Here is a 12,116-nt window from a genome sequence, read left to right as displayed (position 1 = left end):
ATATCAAGTATGATTAAAAGTATGATGCCTTTTATATTATTTCCTAATATTTATGATTGTTAGTATCATGTTAGGGTTAAAGCTTTGATTTTTATTACTTAGTGACATGCTAGGGTTTGTTATTAATCTTGTTAGTACCATGCCTAGGATCTTGCTATTAATATTATGTTTTAACATGATTATGATGATTTTGAATATGATTATTATTATAATTATTTTGATGATTATTATGTTGCTTGATATTTTGTTATTGCTTGATCACACCTTTTACGCATGTTTAAAGGAAAATTTGTACTTGTAATCATGCTTAATAAGATAATTAATAATCTTGTTTAGGGTTAATATGGTTATAATTCAAGTGATCGCCAATAATAGTTTTATTTGTGCATTAATATTCAACCAACATAGATTAACAGGTTTAGGGTTAACCTATTGATTGCATGTTAATCAGAAAGCGAACATGAATACGATCAGAATAAAGTAGAGGCCTATTATTGGGGCAGGTTTAATCTCTTTTAGGTTGGATTTGTACCTTCATCCCCGAACTACCAGTCATGGTTCCAGACCTATTGGGGTTGACGATCTCCTGGATCGTTAAGGGGTGTAACCTTCACCCTGTGAACGGTTTACAAGTTCCTAAAACTTGTTGCCGACTCTTTTGCTCTATCTTCTTTCCCTTTAGACGCCATCGTACTTTAGGGTATGATCACAGTGGGGTTCAAGTTTGGGGTAATGCTTGAGATATTCACTACACACACCATCTCAAACCTTGGGGAATGCTACACTTTATGAGAGATTACATGGACATAAGCCAAATTTGGATCACTTGAGGGCCTTTGGTTGTCTTTGCTATGTTTTAACTTTGAATTACTTAAGGACAAAGTCAGATCCCAAAGCAGACGCATGTGTTTTTATAGGATATTCTTCTTCTCAAAAAGGTTAAAAGGTTTTAAATCTTTTAGCCAATAGAAGATTCATTTCAAGAGATGGTGTCTTTCATAAAAGACACTTTCCTTACCATCTTTCTGAAGCTCCTTTAGCCACCCCTACGCCATTTTTCTACCTGCTTATACACCATTTTCTTTGGTCTTTGATTTTGACACACCAGATTTTCTTCAGTTACCAACTAATAATACATCTTTCAATAATGTATCTTAGTCTTGAACTCAATCTCATAATACTGTTGTTGATCTCTCTTCTATACTTTCTCAGTCAAGACAAATCATGAGAATCCAAAAGCCAACTAAACACCTTGACATTTATCAAGTTGGTTCTGCTTCCTCTGAACCAGCTTTAGATCATTGGTGCAACTTTATATCTTTCCATTCTTTTACCAAAGATCATAAAGCTTTTTACTGCAGATTCCATAAACCTAACTAGGAAGAAGCAGGTGATCCTAACTGGGAGACAGTTATGTAGAAGGAATTACAAGCTTTAGCAGTAAACAACACTTGGATATTGGTTAATTTACCACTTTATAAGAAGCTAATAGGATGCAAATGGGTTTTTAGGATAAAATTGAGGAAAGATGACGCTATTGATATATTCAAGGCTAGATTGGTTGCAAAAAAGTATGATTAGAGGCTTGGCATATATTATGAGGAGACTCTTTCACTTGTTATTAAGATGGCAACTATTAGAAGCATTATTGCACTCGCAGTTCATATAGGTTGGTTTGTTTTTCAACTTGATTCAATAATGTCTTCCTTCATGGGAATCTACATGAAGATGCCTGAAGGTGGTCATATTCCTTGTAATAAAGTCTACAAGTTGACAAATTAAAATCATTAATTGTATGGCTCGAAACAAGCTAACAGACAATAATTTGAAATTTTGGTATCTAAGTTAAAGTCTTTGGATCCAAAAATGACTATTCCTTGTTCATAAGACATTCTTCTACACACACAACAATTGCAGCTATGTATGTAGATTAATTATTATCATAGGGAATAAACTTGGTGCATATTGTGAGTTTGAAGCAACACTTGCGCACTACCTTTAGCATCAAAGACTTGGGATCCTTGAGTTATTTTTTGGTATGGAAATTGGCTATGTATCTCTAGGTATTACTATGTCTCAGGCTAAATTCACTAAAGAACTCTTAGATGATAGTGGGTTTGTTAATTTCAAGATAATTGCTACCCCTTTGCCTCTCACATTAAAGTTGCAAGCTGATGATGGTAAATTACTTGATGATCCCTCCTGTTACAAAATTATGGTTGGGAAGTTGGATTTTTGGACACATACAATACCATATCTAGCTTTTACAGTTTACTTCTTTAGCCAGTTCATGCAACATCCAAGGTCTACTCACCTTGCAGCTTTACATCATGTTCATCACTATATTTCTTCTACTATTGGACAGGGTATTTTGTTCAAAGGTGGTCTTACTCTGAAGCTTCTAGCATTTTTCTGGCTATGACTAGGCTGCTTCTGCTGATACCAGAAGGTCTATAACAAAATACATAATGATGCTTGGTAATTCTCCCATCAGTTTGAAGTCAAATAGATAACCAACTCTTTCAAAGTCATAATCAGAGGCTGAATATTAAGTCATGGCTGCTGCAGCTTCTGAAGTCACTAAGCTAGTAAAAATCCCTTGGTGAACTTGGTATTCCAGAGTTGCAGTCAGTTAAGTTACATTTATTCTTCTTTGCACATTGCTAAAAATCCAGTGTTCCATGAAAGAACGAAGCACATTGACATTCCTTGTCACTTCATCTGAGACAACGTGCGTGCTTGAACGACTTATTCAACTCCCTTACACAGCTTGGCATGATTCTAGCACACGAAGGTTGAGGGACGGTTGTGAAAGATAGTGATTAATTAGAATTACTTTTCTACCATTACTATTTATGTTAACACTAGTAGAAAATAGTTAATGGGAAGCCCCAAACAGCAAGCAGTTATACAATTCCGCTTCCAAAATTATAAATGGCAAGCGGTTTGGGCTGAACCGCTTGCCATTTACAATTATGCAAGCGGTTCGTAACGTGAACCGCTTGCCTTTAAAAAAAAACCTACCCATTTTAAATATCAATCTCACGCCCCTTTTTTCCACTCTCATCACTCCAGCCGTTCTCTCTCCTCTCTTTCTCGGTTCTCACTCTCCTCTCTCAATCTCTTTCGTTCTCACTCCTCCCTCCATTTCTCACTCCCTTCATTTCACTCTCCTCTCTCAATCTCCATTTCTCATTCTCCTCGAACAAAACCCGCATAAATTTCGAACAAATTCGACCAAAAACCATATAATTTCGACTAAAATTCCGAGCAGCTTTGGAGCAAAATTTCGAGCAATTTTTGAGCAAATTCGTGCAAATCGTGTGGGTTTTCAAGTTTTTTATGTCAAATTCGACCATGAAAACTCTAGATCTAGTGTTTTCATGGTCGAATTTATTCTTTAAAACCAAATTTTCAAGTCAAAATTGGTGTTTTGCTTGGGTGGGTTGCGGATTAGGGAGGGTGGAGGTGTGGGGTGGTGGGTGGGTTACGAGATGGCCGGAGATGTGGTTTTTTTTTGGGTGGGTTGCGAAGGGTGGAGGTGTGGGGTGGTGGGTGGGTTACGGTTTGGGTGGAGATGTGGGTTTTGTTTGGGTGGGTTGTGGGTTACGGAGGGTGGAGGTGTGGGGTGGTGGCTGGGTATCGGGTGGGTCAGGGTTAGGGTTTCTGGTGTTAGTGAGGGTCGTGGTGGGTGGTGGTGTTGATATTTGTGGGGGTCATGGTGTGGGTCGTGGTGGGCCGGTGGTGTTGGTGGTCGTGGTTGGTGTTGGTGGTCGTGGCTGGTGCTTTTTCTTTTTTTGAAAGTATTTTTTTTATTATTTTTATATAGAGCTGATTTTATTAGTTGCATTAATTTTATTGTTGTATTAATTTATTTTTTTTTTATGTAAATGTGATATTACAACAAATAATTAATAAAAATATTAATGTTTTTACATTTGTTTGGTTTGTGTATCAATTTATGTGAAAAAAACAAAAAAATAAATTTTTTTTTTTATTTTGTATACCCATAATGGGCAGCGGTTTGGCGCCAAAACCGCTGCCCTTTCTTTAGTAATGGAAAGCGGTTCTGAACCGCTTGCCATTTAAATGGCTAATGGCAAGCCCCCTAAGCCCATGCGGTTCAAAACCGCTTTCCATTAGGGGGTTTGAACCGCTTGCCATTACGTTTATTCTACTAGTGTAAGAGTTATAATAACAACTTGGAGTTAAGCTAAAATACGGTCCCTCAACTTTAGTATTTGTAGCATTTTGGTCCCTCATCTTTCAAACGAAGCAAATTGGTCCCTCAACCACCCATAATTTACTTGTTCGGTGGAAAAAAGATTAGTCGCCAAAGTTTAAGGACAAAAGTCCTATGTGGCAAAAATAAAATAATATTTTTAAAAAAGTTTAGGGACCTATCCTAGTTAGCAAAAGTTTAAGGACCATGAATCATTAATTTTTTTTATTTTTTTGTCAGTTTTTATTTAAAAAGAAATCTTTTAACTGATATTAATTTTTTTCATCAACATTAATATTTTGGTTATGATTTGCATTATTAAAACTATAGAATTTTCGGGAAAAAAAATAAAAAAACTAAACTATAAGATTTTCCACCTTTACTCACCCTACATCACCAACAACCTGCTACAAACACACAACCCCATCTCCACCAATCTGTAGCCTCACCACCGTCATTAATCAACCACACAACCCAAACCTCCGGTTTGGCCGAACTATATTGTGCATGAGCTTCTATATAACTAATAAAATCGGGAGGCAAAGGATGGAATTAAAAGATGGTGACTGTTGATGATCTTTAATGATGTGAAAAGTAGGGAATTATTTCCCCCATTAGAGCTGCCAAACCGAAAGTGAAGAAGAGAGGGCTGACCATTTTTTTAAAATTTAAATTTTCTTTATTATTTTCTTTTCTTGTTCCGTTCTTTCTTTATTTTTCCTTTTCCTATTTCTTTAATTCGAAGTATTTAAATTTTTTTTTTTTGAAAGAAAGTCGAAGTATTTAATTTTTTAAGTCATATTTCATTTTCTTCTTTAATCCCTACTTTATCCATACTTTATAAAAAGTAGAATCTTGCTCTTATGAATAGTAGTGTGACAATTATAACCCCAAAAATATGTCTTTACGCATTTGCCCCCATTTAATATTACAAGAATTTTTTAATACTGTATATTTTCTCTCTGTTATTACGTACTTTTCATCTTCCCATTCAATCGGTTGAATTATTGGTTTCAAGTTTCAACCACAAAGTCACTAACAATCTTCAAAGGTATTTTTCAATTTTAATTTCAACTGTTTTATAAGGTTTTGATTGATTTTAGATTTTAAGGTATTATCCTTTTTTAATTTTAGGGTCTGGGTATTTACCTATTTTCCTTAAATTTGATTGGATTTTGAAAGAATAAAAATAGTAGATAATTAAAGTGAATGGAGAACCAGAAACACTATAAGCGAGGGAAATTAAATATACCAACTTCCGAGCTCTACCTCATGGAAGCCCCTCATGTCTCTTTTTATTCTTTCAATTTGATCATTTCATGAATATTTGTCAGTGACTTTGTGGTTTGTCCAGTTAAGCGCTACCACAAATCCAATCAAAAGCTACTTTAATTTTTTCCTTATACAATTTCTTAGGATTTTTATTTATGATATTTAGATTGTACTTTGGTTTTGATTTTGGGGATTGTAGAATTTTACAAAGGTGGCTTTGAACATTTCTGTTAGATTCGTTGTTATGAGATGCAAAGGACATCTAAATTTCAATTATAATTTTGGGATTAAGAGCGCAAAATGAGAGTCCACAACTTTAAAAGATGCAGTTTTTCAAGGTACATGTTTTTAAAGGGAGTAGAATGTCTTTGTGCTTAGGCTCTGGATGTGTATGTTGTATTTGAAGGAAAGGAGGTGTGAGTAGTTCTTTTATCAATCCTAATCTACCTTAAAGGTTTATTGTTACTTGTTAGAAGAGAAGATACCACTTTTCTGGTGAGATTTTGATATGATGCATCCTAATAATGTTATATGCTCTGCATCTAATGAGTATCAGCTTAATGATTTACTGTATTTCTTTGTATTGTTGAGTTGAATTAAGCTGAGCTCAAGCTTGCCTGCATTGGATAAATCAGCCCTTCTTACATTGGGTTTAATTATAGAGTATTAAAAAATAAAAAATAAAGCCCCTGGCCCAATATACAAAGAGAAGAAGGAAAAAAAAAAGCTACTCGGTATTTTATTATTTTGGATTTTTACATTGGGTTCAAGCTACCAAATTTTATATTAGATGATCATATTAGACTTAACAGCAATACTAAGTATAAATGTACGTTGCATTGGACTTGAGCAAAATCCAAACTCAAAACTAAAATTTAACACCTAAGAGTCCTAGCTACTCATAGGGTACCAAAGAACAAATTGATGCAAAATTTCATTATTCCTCTATTTGTTTCTCTTTGTTTTTCAGCTTGTAATATGTATCAAAATTTTATTCTAGAGAATCATCTAGACTCTATAAGAAAAGCATGTAAATGCTATTATTTACTCTTTAAAATACATAAGAAAAGGTTAAGGATATATGATTTTGAACTTAATAGTCGATTATTACTCTTTCTAAAGGTTCATTGTATTAAATCTTGCCAGTTTCAAGGTATTTAAAGATTGCATAAGACATTTTATGTGCAAAATGCTTACTAATCATAACTATGTACAAGCTATTGATATCTTCTCCGCATTGGCTAGCCATGTCGCGCGCATCGCACGCGTTGGCCACCCTAGTTCTTTAAAAAGCAAAAAATTTGGGTATGTTTTCTTTCACTTTAATAAAAGTTTATACATAATAAATAATAAATATTAGTAGCTGACAAAAAAAAATGATTTATAATCCCTAAACAAATGTTAACTAGGATAAGTTCCTTAACTTTTGCTTAGTTGGCAACACACATCTCCCAAATTTTGCTGACTCATAAGTTCCTCCACCAGAAATGGTGAGGCAAGGGTGGTAGATGGACCAATTTGCCTCATTTAAAAGAATGAGGGACCAAATGTGCAACTAATGTCATAGTTCAGGGACCGTATTTTAGCTTATCTGTAACAACTTGTTCCATGTAAGCACAAGTTGTTGTACTCCCTCCGTGTTTTTTTAAGTGTTACACTTTCCATTTCTGGCCGTGTGTTTTTTAAGTGTTACACTTTCTTTTTTGGCAAAAAGTTACATTAAAAAATTATATCTCTCTCCTCTCATGGTCCCCACCTAAATCCACTACTACTTTTTTATTATATCTTTCCTCTCACATTCATTATTTTTCAATAAACTATGAACCCCACTATCTATCTTTTACAATTTTTTAATACTCCAATTACCCCACTTACCTCTTATTTTATTTAAGTCAATTAAATTGCCTAAAACTATATATCGGTCAAACTGTAACACTTAAAAAAAACACGGAGGGAGTAATCGTTTGTTAGAGCAATTATTGCTGACAGAGCATTTAGTGTAGGAAGTCAGAGCATATAAAGCTACTGAACTTAATTAATCTTTCTTAGTTAGATTTCATTTCATCTTACTTTTCTCTCTCTTGTAATAATTCAAAGAGCTTCTTTGTCTAATGAAGGTATTAGTTCTTAGTACTTGAGCTTAGAGACTCTTCAGATAAAGTTGGGATGGCAAGCAAATCTTGAGTGTTCATCTTCGTTAATCTTTCAAATTCTTTCTCGTAACAAATATAATGGGTGTTAGAAGCAAATAAATAAGATGAGCATGTTATCATATATAGTTAGAACAAGGCAAGGTGAGAAAATGTTGCAATTAAGAGCAAGGTTTCTCATTACTAGATTTGAAGCTAAAAGAATACTTGTTTGTCATGATATAGAATTTATGTTGCATACTTGCATCGAAGATGGACATAGGTTGTGCAGGGCCCGTGTGTCATGAGCTTGAATAGGCTCTAATTGCAACTAACTCCATCATCTCTTTACACACCACATAAAAATTTTCAAAATGGTGGCTTAGATACAACACTAGACCATGTGTTATGTTACATGTCTAAGGTAAATTTTATTTATTGTAGCATTATTTATCATGTTATGTCGTGCTATGCTTTATTGTGTTTTTTTTTTTCAAAAACTGTGATCAGACACAACTCACACAATAACATAATGTGCCGGTACCGTTGTTATAATAGTTTTTTCATATTGGGCCACTTCATAGAACAAGCTAGGCCGGCCCAATGTCATCTTTAGCCATTTTCTTACCCCCAATCACAAATTTGATATAGACAATCGTACAAACCAAAAGGGCTGTGCATAGTGGCACACTTTTACTCTCTCTAAATTATGTGCTCCCATCTACACATCAACATAGATTCCAAAACAACATAATAATAAATAAACGATCTTCTTGTGGCCCGTGGGACGTACCTAAGTTTAAAAAATGCATGTATGAAATAGTATCTTGCTAAGCTTCAACTTTTGAATAGATTGGGTTTGATTTACCTAAAACACTTTAGCTAAAAGAAGCTAGTGGGACATGGGGCCATTAATCCACTTTAGCGCAACTTATGGATTGTGACCCTACAAAAAAATTTCATTTTCTTGTAGAAATTAGCCTTAATAATAACAATAATAATAATGGTCAATAATTATGAATGGAAACTACGTAGATAGTGATATCTCACATGGACCATCCAAAACTAGTTAAAGCTAACTACAAAACACAGTGTATTGGTGAAGAAGATAAGCATTTACAATTGAGCAAATAATAATATATTATAACAAAGAATTAGGAGAGAAAAAGAGGGGGATTTTTTAATACCCCTTTCTATTTTTATTAAAATTATTTTTTTATTATTATGGGATTTTTTTTAAGAGTAAAAAAAACATTTATAAACACATATAAACATCTCACTGAACGAGGACAATGTCCCCTTCTCATTCTCTCCTAAAAGTTTACATTATCATCTTCCACTACAAACTTGTTTTCTTTTATATAAATTATCTATATAATATATAACGGACCCTTCCTCTATGATAATTGAAATCCAGAAAATATAAAAAACTTAGGACCAAAAATAAGGAGTAAAATTAACAAGGTGAAATTATGAAAATTTAAGCTAAAATAAAGGTCTTTTTCTTGCATCATTTATGGTAAGTTTTTTTTTTATATCAAACTATCAAGATTCCGCATGCCCTTTGAGCAAAGAACTACCCTTGTTCACCGAGATTCATGACCAAACAAGGAACAAACACCACCCTCTCATGTTCTTTTGGCAAATTTTTTTATCACATTACATTGCAACTTGATGAGGTGTTTTCATCACTGAAATAGTGAGTATAGGGGTCGGGCGGTGGTGGGTAAGGGGGCATATAATGCATAGCAGGTGGTGGCCGGGCGTACATCATGGGCTGAAACCGCTCGTTCCCATTGGCTCGTTGTTGGTTCATCATCATTTGAGCCAACATTTGTTGGTGGTACGGGTTCCCGGGGTTCGGGCCCATCATTTCCGGCGGTGGGCCCCCATGGTAGTACGCGGGTCCAGCGGTTGCTGTGGTGCCAGCTGGCAACCCTTGAACGGCCGGGATCGAGCCCATAGGGCCCATTTGCATGTTAGCCATTTGGGCTACTGGTGGCATTTGGCCCATATTGGGGGCACCACCCACATGATGAGCTGGCATGCCCCCCATGCCATGATTGAACCCTCCTCCATTTGGATTGTTATTCATTCCATTTCCTCCCATGCCATGATGATTAGGTGGTAATCCACCACCTTTCTTCCCCCCACCACCACCATTCATCATCATCATCATGTTCCCGCCACCGCCATGAGGTTGCCCATTCCCATTTTTACCACCATTTTTAGGATCAACCGGCATTGGCCCACCACCTTGTTTACCACCCCCACCACCACCACCACCACCACCACCTTGTTTTCCACCCCCTTGATTTTGATTATTATTTCCTCCTCCATTTCCTCCCCCCTTTTTACCCCCATTCATCTGAATCGGAATATTACCTCCTCCACCTCCGCCTCCACCTCCACCGCCTTTTTTACCATTATTACCACCACCGCCTCCACCACCGCCACCCCCCCCACCACCACCACCATTATTAGCCTTTGCTTGAGCAATAGCATTCATCAATTGAGGATTCATCATCCCACCACCATTCCCAGCCGCAGCATTTGCCTTCGCCTGAGCAATAGCATTCATCAACTGCGGATTCATCATCCCACCACCCGGACCACCACCACCATTCATCATCATATTCGGCGGCGGACCACCACCACCACCTAACCCCATCGGTTTCATCTTACCGACATCCTCAAACTCATCATCATCCGTAAAATCATCATCATCATAATCATCATCGTCATAATCATCATCATCATCCAAATCATCCTCCGGCAAATTAAACTTCACTCCTTTCCCACCCGGCTGCGGCAACTGCGGCTGATTATCCTTCGATGGCATCTTCATTCCTTGAAATTGTGGCGGCATTTTCAGATCTCCTCCACCCATTCCAAGCCCCTTCATCTGTTGCTGCAATTGCTGCAGCTGCTGTTGCTGCATTTGCTGCAACTGTTGCGCGTTCGGCTGCTGCGGTCCTCCACCTCCACCACCACCACCTTTCGGCTGATTTTGAGGAACTCCACCACCACCCTTTTGCGGCTGATTTTGATTTTTATTTTGAATTTGATTTGGATTTTGGCCGCCTCCGCCTTTACCACCATTATCAACGTTTTTCATTTGATTTTGGTTGTTATTATTGTTCGGTTTCGGAGCGCCCCAAAGCTCTGCATGTTTACCAGACTTATTGAGCTTCTTAATGAGTGTTGTTGGGTCTACATTTCCTGAAACCGTTACTTTGCCTTGCTCTGCATCTATACTTAACTTGTAAACCCCTGTTTCAATTTCAATTCCAATTCCAAATCAATTACTTGTATTTCAGCACAGCTAAAATTAATAACAACACTGTCGGTCCGTCGATTCGGAATTAATAATCATGTTAATAGTGAAAATTTAAACTAGTAATGTGACAACTAAATTCGGACAAGACAGTGGACTGAAAGAGTTTTGGTCAGTGAATTGAGAAACAAGAAAAGCATAAAGTAAAAATAAAAAACAGAATTACAGAAGAAAGATAGAAAGAAGATTTACCTTCAATTTTCTGCAGGATTTTTTTGACTTTCTGTTTACAACCATCACAATGTATATTCACTTTAAGAACACAAGTCTGCAAATTAACAAAAACCCAATAAAATTAATCAAAAAGGGTAAATAAAACTGATTGCTACAATCAGAAAATCAAACAAATGTTTTTTTTTTTACCTGAATTTTTAAGAACTCTTCTTTGCTCATTTTGGCTTCTCAAATTTGGTAATAGATCTACTGCAAGTAAGAGAAATAACAGAAATTGAGAAAGAAAAAAAAATAGTGAAAAAAAAGGAGTGAAATGAAATTGGAAAATGTGTTCTACTGTTCACACCTAAAATGAGAGGAAACAAATGGCTGTATTTTTTTGAAGAGAGAGAATGAAAGAAAGAAAGAGAAGGTTAGTTTTGAAGAGGGTGGGTGGACATTAAACTTGTTTCTGATAAAAATCACTGCTTCCTCTATTTCAGAGTTAGAGAGAGAGTATTTTTGTGAGAGAGAGTATTTTTGTGAGAGAAAATGTAACACATACAATGGGAGGTGAAGCAGAAGCAGAGGGACTGGTCCAAACTCCAAAGAAGAGCTTCCCCTCTTCTCTTAGAAGACTTTTTATCCCCTTTTTTGTATTTATAAATTAATTAAAAATAATACTTCCTCCGTTCTTTTTTTATGCATCATAAAGTGTTTTATGCTTGTCAATGCATTAATTTGGCTATTAATATTTTTAATTATATTTTTGTAAAAATTATGAAAAAATTGATATTTAAAAAGTAGATTTCGAGATGAATGTAACTAGATCCCACATGACTATATTTTTCCTAATAGATAAATCACAAAAGATGGTCAAAGAAGATTAAGTGAATAGTGTAAAAGTTCTTATGGTGCAATAAAAGAAAAACGGAGGAAGTATTAATGTATCCCTTTTTTAATTGTTGCAACATGAGAAATGTTTATAGTTCCCAAAATACAA

At 35.7% G+C, this 12,116-nt stretch overlaps 1 protein-coding gene across 2 annotated transcripts; it reads right to left on the bottom strand.

Annotated features, from left to right (window-relative positions):
* Positions 1–9,159: 9,159 nt before the first annotated feature.
* On the bottom strand, positions 9,160–11,755 carry LOC110722140 (heavy metal-associated isoprenylated plant protein 33-like). Of its 2 annotated transcripts, none has more exons than XM_021901398.1 (4): positions 11,481–11,755; positions 11,324–11,383; positions 11,153–11,228; positions 9,160–10,896 (listed from the first exon to the last, which is right to left on the bottom strand). In XM_021901398.1, exons 2-4 carry the CDS (start codon positions 11,351–11,353, stop codon positions 9,278–9,280), a joined length of 1,725 nt encoding a protein of 574 aa, XP_021757090.1. In that variant the 5' UTR covers positions 11,354–11,383; positions 11,481–11,755; the 3' UTR covers positions 9,160–9,277. The 2 variants fall into 2 exon arrangements, with proteins under 2 accessions (XP_021757090.1, XP_021757091.1); XM_021901399.1 differs by having other exon boundaries at positions 11,324–11,380.
* Positions 11,756–12,116: the final 361 nt, after the last annotated feature.

The sequence above is a fragment of the Chenopodium quinoa genome, unplaced genomic scaffold, assembly GCF_001683475.1.
Source record: "Chenopodium quinoa cultivar QQ74 unplaced genomic scaffold, ASM168347v1, whole genome shotgun sequence".
NCBI lineage: Eukaryota > Viridiplantae > Streptophyta > Magnoliopsida > Caryophyllales > Amaranthaceae > Chenopodium > Chenopodium quinoa.
This window is presented reverse-complemented; position numbering and strand designations above follow the sequence as displayed.